Source organism: Crotalus tigris, unplaced genomic scaffold (assembly GCF_016545835.1).
Source record: "Crotalus tigris isolate CLP2741 ecotype Arizona unplaced genomic scaffold, ASM1654583v1 scf7180000023637.1517150, whole genome shotgun sequence".
Classification (NCBI taxonomy): domain Eukaryota; kingdom Metazoa; phylum Chordata; class Lepidosauria; order Squamata; family Viperidae; genus Crotalus; species Crotalus tigris.
The window spans coordinates 83,677-99,182 of record NW_024100094.1 but is presented as its reverse complement, the minus strand read 5'-3'; the positions used below and the strand labels follow the sequence as shown (position 1 = coordinate 99,182).

The following is a 15,506-nucleotide window of genomic DNA, read 5'->3' as shown; positions in this document are numbered from 1 at the left end:
CTCTTTTGATTCCAGTATAAACCATTCAAGTTTGATGGATTTTAATGGATTTTAAGCCCATTAACCAATTAAAATCAACAGGAATTATAATTGTTGTGTGTATCTGCAAGCTCCCTATTCACGTACACTTCCTTCATAGATTTTGCAGTTTGATTCTCATTCACTATCTTTAAATGAACAAATTCCGCAGTGCACTTTGTAAAGGTCACTCACTGGTGCATTCAACCACATGCCTACTGTCACTCATGGATTTCTGATCTTATCCCATCGTGAAATTGTTAACAGAGGTACTTCAGGATAGCGTTCTTGCTGCACTGAGATTAATTTCCATGTATTAAAGTGAACAGAAACACTCTTCCATACAAATCTTTCTGCTTATTTTAATAAATGTATGATCCTCTAAACAGACTACATGCTACACAATAACCTCCTATTCAGCTAAACTAACTATATCTTTTTTTTCATCCTTAGTAAATATTCTACCCAGATACATCCATCTACTTGTTCTAATCGCCAAAAAATTATGACTAATTTATAGATGTCTCCTACCTCTGAGGTCATAGGTTACTTTTCTGACTTCAAAACCCATGACAAGAGCCCCCTGCACTCCTGAATTTCTGAGACAAGGCTTTGGAGTCTTTGGGAGAAAAATGGGCCTGCAAGTGGCTGTGGGAAATTGCGGCTGAAGATGTATCTAGTCCCTGCTAAAATTAAAAAACTGAATCCTCCTTATGCTGGCTCTTTCCAATACAGAATAGCTTGGCCTTCAGTTCTCACTAGAATCCAATGCTTCAAATCCCATTGAATGAGATCACACAAAAGAGTGTGGATTCTTCCTGGTTGAAATTATTACAAACTGGGAGATTTTGCAGGCTGAATCTTACTTAGCATTACCCAGGTTCTCCAAGAGCTGCCATTAGCTTTTGCTTCCATCTGCTGCTGGAGGTTTTGTGCATATGTTTATTTGAATAGAGTTTCCAGCAGTCTTCTCAACTTTCTACATGTGCAGGTATCACAGCTGGACCATGTTTAATTATACATACTGCAGCTGAGTAGATGAGAATAGTAGACTAGATTCAACAGACTAGCATGTCCAGACTATGAGAAGAGATGTGATAAGGACATTGGAAGAGCATAAATCACAGTAATTTGCTCTGTGTCATTAATCTGATGTTGTTGTCTATGCTCTGGTATTTGGCAGGTAAACAGATGGGAGCTAAATGGGAGCAAATTCCAAATTCAGACATCAGTTTTTCTTATGCTACAGATGAAAAGCTGAGGCTTAACATCATTGCAGGTTAACCGTAGAATTTGTGTGGCCTTGGAAGCCAACCTAGAGTTTTCATATAAGAATTTCAAGATAGTTTACTAATATTGTATGAAGAGATGCGTCAGGGTCTCTTTAAATGACGCCAAGCTTTGAATGAATGACATAGTTCAATGGTGGCGAACCTATGGCATGCATGTCAGAGGGGGCACTCAGAGCCCTCTCTGTGGGCATGCTCGCCTCGCTCTTTGTCTAAGTTTTCGCAGGAAAAAGCCATTTCCCAAATCCGTTTCTGGCGAAAATGGAGCCAAAGTGCGCTTTGCTCTTATTGAGAGCAATCCTGTGAAAACAAGGATGACAAAGGACAGCACAGTGTGTGGAATTCTCTGCCAAATAATTTTAAGTCAATGAAAGCACTTGGGATTGCTTTCCTAACTTTGTTTGGATCATCTTATGCTTGTGAGCAGCAGTTTTCAGCTTTGAATTATATCAAATCTGACAGCAAAAACAGACTAACAGATGACCTGAGTGGTGTATGTGTTGCTCTCAAACTTACAAAGTATGAGCCAAGGCTAGACAAATTATCAGCATGCATACAACAGGAAAAATCACATTAATTGTTCAAAAGCATGCCAAATGCAAACTTCTACCTTTCAATAAAAAGTTGTTTGTATCATTGAAAGTTTTGTTATTGTGTTTTTCTTTTAAGACAAAAGAGATTAATGTATGAGTTGTTTTTTCTAAACTAAAACTTCAGTATTCAGGTTAAATTGCTGTGTTGGCACTTTGCGATAAATAAGTGGATTTTGGGTTTTAGTTTGGGCACTCAGTCTCTAAAAGGTTTGCCATCACCGACATAATTGGTTGCATACATCTGCTCTGCAGTAAGAATGATTCGTAGGCAGTTCAATCATTTCAGAATAATGAAGGATGAAAAGGAAATAAAACATGAAACAGGGAAGGGCATAATGCACAATACTCATTTTATGGAAGCTATTTTTGAAGATTTTAAAAAGCAAGGTCTTTCCCTCTTTTCTATCCAGAAGCCATTTAGAACTCATGGTTTGTGTGCAAAAAAATTCATTCTTCTCAATGTGTGGAGTACAGGCATAGAATCAAACTGGGTTTATAGGAGGAATAATATCACTTTCATTACAGGAGGAGGAAGAGAAATACAGGATCACGAATTTCACAGGGTGCAGTCTTTGCTCCATTTTGACACATTCGTTCCTTTGCAGCTTTTCTTCCAGGGCGGCCTTAAAAAAGGAATAAGAATAAAAATAAACATAATGCATGTCTTTCTAGACCGCACGTATAGTTCTTTCTTTGAAAACTTCAGTCTAATAGGGGAGATTCAAAGTTAGCTAGTTGCAACTATCATTCATTCATCTTTCCTCTTCATTGACTGATAATTTTCTTAGTTATTTAAATTAATCTCATTTCCCCAGATTTCAATAATTGTTATAGCTAAAATAGTTTTCACTTTTTATTTTTGACAATAAAGTCAGAAATAGATGCCACTGATGCCCAATAGATAATTTGGACTCCCACATAACCTTGATAGAGTCCATGCCAGTGGGGACTGAAGTATTGGGCGAGCACCAGAGGGGTCATAAAACACTGCCCAAAACCTTAGAGTGTCTCAGAAGGGCACACAGCAGAGTAACTGTTAGATAACTCAACTGTTGACTACATAATGTCTTTATGATTTGCTTTTAAATGCTGATTGCTGGCTTAAGAGTTTTCCATCTAATGATCTGCTTCTGCAGTGGTGGTTCCTATTAATCCTATGACTTGGTGGCTTCATGAATGATCTCTCCTTGTTTCTCTCACTATTACGATGTTTACATATCCACTTCTCTGATCCTAGGGAGCTCATCCCTGGGATCAGAATCCTGGTGTTTAAAAGGCCATCTGCCATATTCTTTTGCAACCTGTCCCTACTGGGTAATAAATCCCAGATTTTAAAGCACATAGGTGGATAATGTATGTGAAATCACTGAGAAGGAATAATCATCAACAACAGCCTCTCCCTGCCAGGTCTTAGTATTGTGTCTTAGTCTACCATTAAACCTGGGTTCAAAAGATAAATCCATATTTTAAAGCAACCAGAATGCAAGTATAGCAAAAGAAGTGCATCTTGTCATATTCAGAAAGTATATTTTACCACCCATGCTAAAAATTGTACAATAGTCTAAAGAAAGGCAATTAACTTTCACAACTACAAGTTCTGTTGCTACCCAATGCTCCATGTGGAAGATGTTAATAAGAGATTGACTCACCAGATACACATTTTATGTTCACCACGCATCATTTTCTTAGCACAAGCAATATCATCTGTGATGTCATCATCTATGAAAGCTGCAGAAAGAGGCAAATTTGTCCAATTCCAGATGTTTCCATGGTATTTCCAAAGATTTGCATAAAATTATTTAAAGCAGATTCTTACCCAATGGACCCTTTAATGATAGGATTTCATTAGTTAGATACATTATGCAATACATTCATGTCCTGAATGGTATAACCTATGGTGTAGACCATTAACTGCCTCTTCTCATGCTCTAACCACGCAGAGTAATAACTCTGAAAAGTGTAATATACCACTAATCGGTTTTAGCTGTAGGGCTGAATATGCTGGATATGCTGACTTCCCAACAGTCTCATTGCACTCTTGGAAAGGAATGAGAGAAGAAATCTTTCACCTGTGTCCAAGAACCAGATTTCTCTGGCAAAGGGCAGAAAACACAGGATCAGGTTCCTTAATTGGCTGGGATTCTGAAACTTATATTGTTGCCTTTAACTTGTGCTTCAAGCAAGATATTGACTAATTACAGTGAAGACAGGATCAGGTGGCTCTTTTATCAAGCAACCCTTTGCATTGCACATGGAAACCCAGGTTAGTCTAGTGCAGGGGTCTTCAAACTTGGCCCTTTTATGACTCATGGACTTCAACTCCCAGAATTCCTCAACCAGTGTGCCTGCAGCTGAGTTTGAAGACCCCTGGTCTCGTGGTAAGGCTCCCTGCTACACACCAGGAGACTGTGAGCTCTAGTCTCACCTTGGAAATGAGAGCTGGTTGGGTGACTTTGGGCCAGTTTACATCCCCTCAACCCAACTCATTTCAGAGATTTAAGTTCTTTTAAGTAAAACAGGAGGAGAAGGAGGAAGAAATATTAGGTAAGTACCCAACCTTGAGTTGTTTATAAAAATAATAAAAGTGTGGTATAAAAAAAAAATCTGTAGGAAGCACTGAAGAGAGTGTGAGATTGTTAATGTGGGTTTACAGCGGGACCTGACCACATATGAGCCTTTTGCTCTTTAGATAATACAGTGGTGGATGTTCTGGGAACAGAAAGCAAGATACATCTGTGTGAAGGAATTTAGAGTAGTTGTGACAAGTTGGGTAGCAGGATACTAAACAGGAGAAGGCTAAGAGGCCTGAAAACACAGTGGCTAGATATGAACACCGTTGACCCGAACAGCAACTCAAAACAAGTTTGAGAGACAGTGTTGGTGATTCCTTGTCAATTCTCATGAAGAGCAATCCCCTATAGAGAGCAACAAAGGAGAAAAAGGACTAGAATATCCCTACAAAATTTTGATTTGATATATAAAGAACGGCTACTGGAATTGGGTATGTCTAGTTTAAAGAAGAAAAGGATGAGGGAGGGACATGATAGCAGTATTCCAATATCTCAGGGGCTGCCACAAAGAAGAGGGAGTCAATCTATTTTCCAAAGCGCCTGAAGGCAGGACAAGAAGCAATGGGTGGAAACTAATCAAGGAGAGAAGCTAAGGAGAAACTTCCTGACAGAACAATTAACCAGTGGAACAACCTGCCTCCAGAAGCGGTGAATGCTCCAACCCTGGAAGTTTTAAAGAAGAGACTGGACAGCCATTTGTCCGAAATGGTATAGGGTTTCCTGCATGAGTGGGGGGTTGGACTAGATGACCTCCAAGGTCCCTTCCAACTTTGTTATTGTTACTGTTTTAAAGTCAAAAATATTATTTTTTAAAAAATAAAAACTGGAACCATAACTACACTTAGCTCCCTCTATCCCTGCCATTGCAGGCGGCGCCCCTGAGGGAAAAAAATGGCGGATCGCGTTGTTTGGTGACCCCCGTAAAATGGTCATTCGACCCCAAATGGGGTCGCGACCCAAAGGTTGAGAACCGCTGTTGTAGAGCATTATAAGAACAGAATTTTGAAAGTATGTCAAAGCTTTGACAGGCATGTCTTACCACTGCAAGGCTTATCACAGAGATTATTTGTAGGGCCCTGGTTACTTTTGCACCAATAGTGGCTGTTTATCTGGAATATCCCATAGTTGCTACCGCGATCCTTGTTTGGCCCAATCACAAGATGGGAGTTGTACTTGCTCGCATGAAAAGCAAGACAGATCCCTAGAAGAAAGCAAATGGAGAATGGGCTATAAAAGACCAGTGTTATAAATGAAACAGCTATCCTGATTTTTTAAATAGAATATTTAAAACACAATGTTTAACCATCTTCTCATCCTTTCCACAACCAAGGAAGGTCACAAGACCTCCAAAACATTTTGGAAACCTTCAGGGAAATTTGGAATAAATCTGATACTTGTCTTCAAGATATTCCTGGAATTCTTAAGGACACATAAAGCCACCTCTCCTTTCTCCCCTCTTCTTAATTCCAGCCTTCCAGGCAAGAGGTACATTTTTATTGTGCATCTTCTGCCAAACTGCGCATGTAGAAAATAGTCTGTGATGGCTACTTCAGTTGTATATGGAATTTAAATGATTTGGTGGAATTTGAAATATCTAACTTTTGAGAGGATGCTGATCCTGACAGGGATATCTCTTATTCTTAAGAGAGTAAATAAAATGTGGGCTAAGCCATAATTGTAAAAAGACAATATACCAAGGCGGTATAACCATACCTCAGTTCTGCAGTTGTCCCAATCAGGCAACAAACCAGAGATTGATCAGCGTCATAAGAATGAGAGTATTATTGCAGGTGGTGTGTGAGGTCTTCCCAGTCATTTGGGTCAAGAAGAAAGTGTATCTCCTTGTTCTAAGAACATTAAAAAGGGCTGCTTGAAGTTATTCTTGAAAAGATCTGCTCCATTTGGCCTCCCTCTTGGAAATCTGGATCTTGCTCAAATAGAGAGAAAGAGAGAGTAAACTTACAGTTGCCCAAGCTGTAGCCAAAATATCCATCCATGCGATTTTGTTTCAGAATTGAAGCCAGTTCACATTTGGTGTATATTTTGGCTTCACTGCATGCAATGAGGAGGAAGAGGAGGGTGAGCACTAAAGCCTTCATTGTTGTCGGCTCCTTGGAAGACAATGTCTGACTTCTCCAGGATGGCTACTGGGTTTTATAGTCAGAGCTTGAGGAACTGGCACCTCTGGAGAGCTGCCAAACAAAGTATGTAGCAATTATTCCCTATCTGAAGTTATTTTAGAGTAAGAAGCAGGGAGTGCTGAGAGAAAGATCAAAGAGAACTATCAGAGGACTGGAACAGAGCTGATGTAGTTCCCATTTTCAAAAAGAAGAAAGAAATAATTGCCATTTTCAATTTCATCGGAAGATTAAACTCAACTAATAGTGGTTGGGAAGGGCATTTTAGCCACTGGATAGATTCTGGATCAAGGGAATCTGTATGAGAGGTGCTAGAAATGAACAAGTGGTGGTTTGAACTGTGTGATTGAAGCCCCAATTCTTTAATGTGTCTCGCATGTGATATATGTGAAATAGGAACAGGACCTTTACTAAGTGTTGACTGCAGCTTTGACTTTTCGGACCCTTGTCCTGAAGTCATTCTTCTCTCTCTGGGGCATCTGACACTTGTTTGACGTTTCTATTTGTTTGTTTCAATACAACTCTGGTTTTAGTGTATGTTTTTTTGTTTGTAATGATGGGGAGTAATGAAAATATATTGAAATAACCCAGTGAATTCTATTTTATTTTTTGGTTTTATTGCCATTTTACAATTCTTGGACGAGTCATCAAGTCTTTATCCAGATTCCATGACCGTGTAGATGGATTTTATTAATCTGATCTGAAACCAGGAGACTCAGTCCCAGTCCTGGGTTATCTTGGGCCAGTCTTTCTCTTTCAGCCATCTTTCTGATATGCAGTTGATAAATAGGAATGGGTTTTAAGTCTCTGGATCTAATGTCCTAACATTGTCAGCTCAAATAAGCATGAATTATAATTGTTGCTGGTTTCTACAAGCTCTCTGGGCAAGTACATTTCCTTAAAATTTTGCAGTTGATCCTCATTCATTGTCTCTTTATGAACAAATCACCCACCCAAATCAAAGTACATTACCGTTCTGCATTTGGCAGATTGCGAACTAATGTGTAGGACTGCCGTAGAATAAGCCTTGCTACTAAGCTTAAAGTTTACCAGGCAGCAGTGCTAACTACCCTGATGTATGCTAGTGAGACCAGGACAGTGTACAGGAGGCATGTTAGGTAACTGAACTACTTCCACATGACTTGCCTTCGTAGAATTCTGAGGATCCGGTGGCAGGATAAGATACCAGATACAGATGTCCTCTCCAGAGCAGGTCTATCATCAATTTACACTCTGTTGATGAAAGCCCAGATGTGCTGGGAAGATCATGTTGTAAGGATGCCAGATCATCGCATCCCTAAACAGCTCTTCTATGGTGAGCTGTCTCAAGGAAAACGATTGCACGAGGGACAAAAGACGCAATACAAAGACACGCTGAAAGCCTCTCTCAAGTCCCTGGATATTAACACCATCTCTTGGGAATTTCTGGTGCATGATCGACCAACATGGCGCACCTTGGTGTACCAGGGTTGTCAGACATATGAACACAGAAGGACAATCTTGGCACAAGAGAAGCGAGCACTCCGCAAAGCCAGAGCTGTAAATGCTGAAGTAACAGTGTCTACATTTCTTTGTTCAGTATGTGGTAGAACATTCCGGGCTAACGTCGGTCTTATTAGCCACCTACGGACACATCGTTGATGGCCCATAATCTACAAGATATCAAGGTCCTCATCGAAATCGATGGACGAACAACACATTACCATGTACTTTGTAATGGTCACTCACTGGTGCAGTCAACCCACATGCCTTCTGTCACTCATGCTTTCCTGATCTTATCTCACCATGAAATTGTTAACAGAGGTACTTCAGGTTAGCATTCCTGCTGCACTGAGATTAATTTCATGTCTCCAACCCTCAGTTCCACGTATTAAAATGAACAGAAACATTCTTCCATACAAATTGAAGGGTTCTGGAACAAAGGGAAATTGTTTAGTCTAACTTGTTTTCTTGCTTTTTGTAATCAACTTTTGCACCAGAGACATCTCATGTAAGCTTGGGAAACATGTAAATGGATGTGATCAGTGCTTTTTTTTTTTAAAAAAAAGGTGCCAGAACTCACACACGTCATACAACCCGCCTTACCTACCCTACAAGGTTCCATCCAAAAAAGGTGCCGGAACTCCGTTCTGGGTGTTCTATGACAAAAAAAAGCCCTGGATGTGATATACTGAAGAGGGGAATAAGGGAGTGTACAGGAATGATTGATGTCTTTCTTATGATGTAATGGCTCTGTTGTCTGATTTTCATTGGCTAACAAAGTTTATAAAGCAATGCTACCAACTTTTTAAGGCATGGCACTTCTGGACATAGCTCTGCCAGCGTTCCAGATTGTTGGCCACCCAGCTGCTTAATTTGATCAAATAAAGTCCTGCTTGATCAAGAAGTTTTCACTTGGGTTATCTGGTTAGATTGATATAATACCTCAAGTTTAAGTAAGGGACTGGGACCTTACAAAATCTTTCTGCTTATATCAATAAATATATAATCCCCTCAATAGACTACATGCTACACATTAGCTTTCTATCGGCTAAACAACCTCTATCTTTTTTCTCATCGTTAGTAAATATTCTACCAAGGTACATCCATCTACTTGTTCCATTATTTCACCATAAATACCGTATAGGCCGGCGTATAAAGCTACTTCCGCAAGCGTTAAAATCGGCGTCAAAGACAGGGGTCATCTTATACGCCGAGTCGTCTTATACGCCGGAAATACTGGTAGTTTCCGGCGTATAAGACGATGTTCTAGGAAGGCAACTCAGCGACAAAGACGGGGGTCGTCTTATACACCGGGTCACCTTGTACGCCGGCATATACGGTACATAACTTGTATAATTTATACCTACCTCTGAAGTTATAGGTTACTTTTCTGATTTCAAAACCCCTGACAAGAACCCTCAGTGCTCCTGAATTTCTGAGGCACGGCTTTGGTGATCTTTGGGAACAAAAAGGACCTGCAAGTGGTTATGGGAAATTTTGACTGAAGACTTATCTAGTCCCTGCTGAAATTAAAAAACTGAATCCTCCTTATGCTAGTTTCTTCAAATACAGTATTGCTTGGCCCTCAGTTCTTATTAAAATCCAGTGTGTCAATTCCCATTGAGTGAGATATACACAAAAGAGTGTGGATTCTTTCTGCTTGAAATTATTACAAACTGGGAGATTCTGTAGGCTGAATCTTGCTTAGTATTCCCCAAGTTAGCCAGGAGCTGCCATTAGCTTTTTGTGTCATCTGCTTCTTGAGGGTTTGTCCATATGTTTACTTGAACAGAGTATCCAGCAGTCTCTCAACTTTCTGCATGTGCAGGTATCACAACTGGACCATGATTTATTGTGTGTCCTGGAACTGAGGATGTACAAAGTAGACTAGATTTAGCAAACTAGCATATCTAGAATTTGAGAAGAGATGCAAAAAGGTCTTTGGAACAGCAAAAATCACAATAATTTGGTCTGTGTCGTTAACCTGCTGATGTTGCTGTCTTGTTTGAATGCTCTGGTATTTGGCAAGTAAACTGATGGGAGGAAGATAGCCACCAACTTTTAAATTTGCAGATCAGTTTTTTTTTACCGTAGAACAAAAACCAAGCTTTAATATAACTGGATGTAAACGGTAGAATTTCTCTGGCCTTGTATGCCAATCTACCATTGGCAAAAGAATGCTAATGAACAGCTGTCTGCAAGGAGTATAAATTTTTCCATTCCCCACCATCCAGTCAGAGCTGAAGAAGCTTCTTGGATGCGAAGTGAAATGTCTTCAAAGAAAAACAAGCAATTCCAGTTGCCTCGTGAAAAAGCATCTTTGGGACAACCATGACCTGGATGACTGATAATCTCCATAGACATTTACCATTGGCAAATTTGCTCTGCCATAAGAATGATTGGTAGCCAGTTCAATTACATTGGAATAATGAAGGATGAAAGAAAATAAAGCATGAAACAGAAAAAGGCATAATGCACAATGCTTTTTTTATTGAAGCAATTTTTGAAAATTTTAAAAAGCAAGGTCTTTCCCTCCTTTCCACCCAGAAACCATTTAAAAATCATTGTTTGTGTGCAAACAAACTCATTCTTCCCAATATGTAGAATGCAGGCATAGAATTAAACTGTTCAGTGTGGTTATATAAGAAATAATATCATTTTCATCACAGGAGGAGGAAGAGAAATGCAGGATCATCAATCTCAGAGTCGACAACCACTGGTCCATTTTGACAGATTTGTTCCTTTGCAGTGCTTTTTCCAGCCAACCCTTAAGAAAGGAATAAGAATAAAAATAAGCATAATTCATATCTTTATAGATCTCATATGTGGTAGTTTTAAAAACATTTTTCAGATGATGTAATTCTACTTGGAGAGATTCAGGAAATGTCTCCGTGAGCTAGTGGCAACTATCACTCATTCGCCTTTCCTGTTCATTGACTAATAAAGTTCTTTTCTTAGTTGTTTAAATGAATCTCCTTTCCTCCAGATTGAAATAATTGTTTTAGCTAAAATAGTCCTGACTTTCTATTTTTCACAATAAAGCTTACATGCTACTAATGTCCAGTAGATACTTTGGACTCTCTTTAGAACAGCACACAGAATAATTTTTATATAATTCACATTATTGATCACATAACATTTGTATTCTTTGCGTCTAGATACTCAGCTTAAAAGTTTTCCATTTAATGATCTGCTGCTGTGCCCCCCTTTACTATTCATTCTATGACTGGAGGCTTCACAAATGATCTTTCCTGGCGTCTCACAAAACTAGGTTCTTTACCTACCAGTTTTCTGATACTATGCAGCTCATCCATGGAATTAGAATCCTGCTGTTCAAAAGGCCCTCTGCCTAATTCTGCTGTCTGTTTCAACTTGGTACTAAGCCCTAGATTTTTTAACCACTGACAGGCACAGAAGTGCAAAATAGATATAAAATGACTGGGAAGGAATAATCCAGCTATAACCAGCATCAATATCCCCCTTTTAAATTGTGTCTCAGGTTATTTTAAATTCAGGAATCAAAAGACTGCTAAACCCATATTTTACAGCAATCAGAATGCAAGTGTAGCAATAAAAATACAATCTGTGATATTCAGAAAGTATATTTCACTGCCAATGCTAAAAAGGTTTACAATAGTCTAAAGAAAGTAATTTAATTTAATTTCATGACTACAAGTTCAGTTGCTACCCAATGTTACAAATGGCCTTTTGGCTAAGATCAAGTATAGAGAGATTGACTCACCAGGCATTCATCCTTAGGGGATCACGCACAATTCTCTTAGCACAAGCAATATCAGCTGTGATGTTATCAGTTAGGAAAGCTGCCGAAAGAGGCAAATTAGAATTTATCCAACTCCAGATGCTTCAAAAGTATTTCCAAAGATTTGCATAAACTTATTATTTAAAGCAGATTCTTACCCAATGGACCCTTTAATGATAGGATTTCATTAGTTAGATACATTATGCAATACATTCATGTCCTGAATGGTATAACCTATTTTTTTACACAGCTGGTGTAGACCATTAACTGCCTCTTCTCATGCTCTAACCATGCAGAGTAATAACTCTGAAAAGTGTAATGGACCACTAATCGGTTTTAGCTGTAGGGCTGAATATGCTGGATATGCTGACTTCCCAACAGTCTCATTGCACTCTTGGAAAGGAATGAGAGAAGAAATCTTTCACCTGTGTCCAAGAATCAGATTTCTCTGGCAAAGGGCAGAAAACATAGGATCAGGTTCCTTAGTTGGGTGGGATTCTGGAGCTTATATTGTTGCCTTTAACTTGTGCTTCAAGCAAGAGATTGACTAATTACAGTGAAGACAGGATCAGGTGGCTCTTTTATCAAGCAACCCTTTGCATTGCACATGGAAACCCAGGTTAGTCTAGTGCAGGGGTCTTCAAACTTGGCCCTTTTATGACTCATGGACTTCAACTCCCAGAATTCCTCAACCAGTGTGCCTGCAGCTGAGTTTGAAGACCCCTGGTCTCGTGGTAAGGCTCCCTGCTACACACCAGGAGACTGTGAGCCCTAGTCTCACCCTGGAAATGAGAGCTGGTTGGGTGACTTTGGGCCAGTTACAGCCCCTCAGCCCAACTCACTTCAGAGATTTAAGTTCTTTTAAGTAAAACAGGAGGAGAAGGAGGAAGGAATATTAGGTAAGTACCGAACCTTGAGTTGTTTATAAAAATAATAAAAGTGTGGTATAAAAAAAAATCTGTAGGAAGCACTGAAGAGAGTGTGAGATTGTTAATGTGGGTTTACAGCGGGACCTGACCACATATGAGCCTTTTGCTCTTTAGATAGTACTCTGGTGGATGTTCTGGGAACAGAAAGCAAGATACACCTGTGTGAAGGAATTTAGAGTAGTTGTGACAAGTTGGGTAGCAGGATACTAAACAGAAGAAGGCTAAGAGGCCTGAAAACACAGTGGCTAGATATGAACACCGTTGACCCAAACATCAACTCAAAACAAGTTTGAGAGACAGTGTTGGTGATTCCTTGTCAATTCTCATGGAGAGCAATCCCCTATAGAGAGCAACAAAGGAGAAAAAGAAGGACTAGAATATCCCTACAAAATTTTGATTTGATATATAAAGAACGGCTACTGGAATTGGGTATGTCTAGTTTAAAGAAGAGAAGGATAAGGGGGGGACATGATAGCAGTGTTCCAATATCTCAGGGGCTGCCACAAAGAAGAGGGAGTCAAGCTATTTTCCAAAGCGCCTGAAGGCAGGACAAGAAGCAATGGGTGGAAACTAATCAAGGAGAGAAGCTAAGGAGAAACTTCCTGACAGAACAATTAACCAGTGGAACAACCTGCCTCCAGAAGCGGTGAATGCTCCAACACTGGAAGTTTTTAAGAACAGACTGGACAGCCATTTGTCCGAAATGGTATAGGGTTTCCTGCGTGAGTGGGGGGTTGGACTAGATGACCTCCAAGGTCCCTTCCAACTTTATTATTATTATTATTATTGACATAGTAAATCAGATCCTGAAACCAGCACTACAAGGGGTGTACAGGCACACTACCTCCTTGTGTTGTAGAGCATTATAAGAACAGAATTTTGAAAGTATGTCAAAGCTTTGACAGACGTGTCTTACCACTGCAAGGCTTATGACAGAGATTATTTGTAGGGCCCTGGTTACTTTTGCACCAATAGCGGCTGTTTATCTGGAATATCCCATAGTTGCTACCGCGATCCTTGTTTGGCCCAATCACAAGATGGGTGTTGTACTTGCTCGCATGAAAAGCAAGACAGATCCCTAGAAGAAAGCAAATGGAGAATGGGCTATAAAAGACCAATGTTATAAATGAAACAGCTATCCTGATTTTTTAAATAGAATATTTAAAACACAATTTTTAACCATCTTCTCATCCTTTCCACAACCAAGGAAGGTCACAAGACCTCCAAAACATTTTGGAAACCTTCAGGGAAATTTGGAATAAATCTGATACTTGTCTCCAAGATATTCCTGGAATTCTTAAGGACACATAAAGCCACCTCTCCTTTCTCCCCTCTTCTTAATTCCAGCCTTCCAGGCAAGAGGTACATTTTTATTGTGCATCTTCTGCCAAACTGCACATGTAGAAAATCTTCTGTGATGGCTACTTCAGTAGTATATGGAATTTAAATGATTTGGTGGAATTTGAAATATCTAACTTTTGAGAGGATGCTGATCCTGACAGGGCTATCTCTTATTCTTAAGAGAGTAAATAAAATGTGGGCTAAGCCATAATTGTAAAAAGACAATATACCAAGGCGGTATAACCATACCTCAGTTCTGCAGTTGTCTCAATCAGGCAACAAACCAGAGATTGATCAGCGTCGTAAGAATGAGAGTATTATTGCAGGTGGTGTGTGAGGTCTTCCCAGTCATTTGGGTCAAGAAGAAAGCATATCTCCTTGTTCTAAGAACATTAAAAAGGGCTGCTTGAAGTTATTCTTGAAAAGATCTGCTCCATTTGGCCTCCCTCTTGGAAATCTGGATCTTGCTCAAATAGAGAGAAAGAGAGAGTAAACTTACAGTTGCCCAAGCTGTAGCCAAAATATCCATCCATGCGATTTTGTTTCAGACTTGAAGCCAGTTCACATTTGGTGTATATTTTGGCTTCACTGCATGCAATGAGGAGGAAGAGGAGGGTGAGCACTAAAGCCTTCATTGTTGTCGGCTCCTTGGAAGACAATGTCTGACTTCTCCAGGATGGCTACTGGGTTTTATAGTCAGAGCTTGAGGAACTGGCACCTCTGGAGAGCTGCCAAACAAAGTATGTAGCAATTATTCCCTATCTGAAGTTATTTTAGAGTAAGAAGCAGGGAGTGCTGAGAGAAAGATCAAAGAGAACTATCAGAGGACTGGAACAGAGCTGATGTAGTTCCCATTTTCAAAAAGGAGAAAGAAATAATTGCCATTTTCAATTTCATCGGAAGATTAAACTCAACTAATAGTGGTTGGGAAGGGCATTTTAGCCACTGGATAGATTCTGGATCAAGAGAATCTGTATGAGAGGTGCTAGAAATGAACAAGTGGTGGTTTCAACTGTGTGATTGAAGCCCCAATTCTTTAATGTGTCTCGCATGTGATATATGTGAAATAGGAACAGGACCTTTACTAAGTGTTGACTGCAGCTTTGACTTTTCGGACCCTTGTCCTGAAGTCATTCTTTTCTCTCTGGGGCATCTGACACTTGTTTGACGTTTCTATTTGTTTGTTTCAATACAACTCTGGTTTTAATGTATGTTTTTTTGTTTGTAATGATGTGGAGTAATGAAAACATATTGAAATAACCCAGTGAATTCTATTTTATTTCTTGGTTTTATTGCCATTTTACAATTCTTGGACGAGTCATCAAGTCTTTATCCAGATTCCATGACCGTGTAGATGGATTTTATTAATCTGATCTGAAACCAGGA

The 15,506-nt window shown here is 39.5% G+C and overlaps 2 protein-coding genes across 2 annotated transcripts; both read right to left on the bottom strand.

Annotated features, from left to right (window-relative positions):
- Positions 1 to 2,396: 2,396 nt before the first annotated feature.
- On the bottom strand, positions 2,397 to 6,574 carry LOC120297609 (lysozyme C, milk isozyme-like). Its single transcript, XM_039320441.1, has 4 exons — positions 6,434 to 6,574; positions 5,510 to 5,671; positions 3,550 to 3,628; positions 2,397 to 2,523 (listed from the first exon to the last, which is right to left on the bottom strand). The coding sequence occupies exons 1-4, from the start codon at positions 6,567 to 6,569 to the stop codon at positions 2,457 to 2,459; spliced, it is 444 nt and encodes a 147-aa protein (XP_039176375.1). The 5' UTR covers positions 6,570 to 6,574; the 3' UTR covers positions 2,397 to 2,456.
- Positions 6,575 to 10,601: 4,027 nt separating this feature from the next.
- LOC120297607 (lysozyme C, milk isozyme-like) lies at positions 10,602 to 14,755 on the bottom strand. Its single transcript, XM_039320439.1, has 4 exons — positions 14,620 to 14,755; positions 13,696 to 13,857; positions 11,833 to 11,911; positions 10,602 to 10,857 (listed from the first exon to the last, which is right to left on the bottom strand). Exons 1-4 carry the CDS (start codon positions 14,753 to 14,755, stop codon positions 10,791 to 10,793), a joined length of 444 nt encoding a protein of 147 aa, XP_039176373.1. The 3' UTR covers positions 10,602 to 10,790.
- Positions 14,756 to 15,506: the final 751 nt, after the last annotated feature.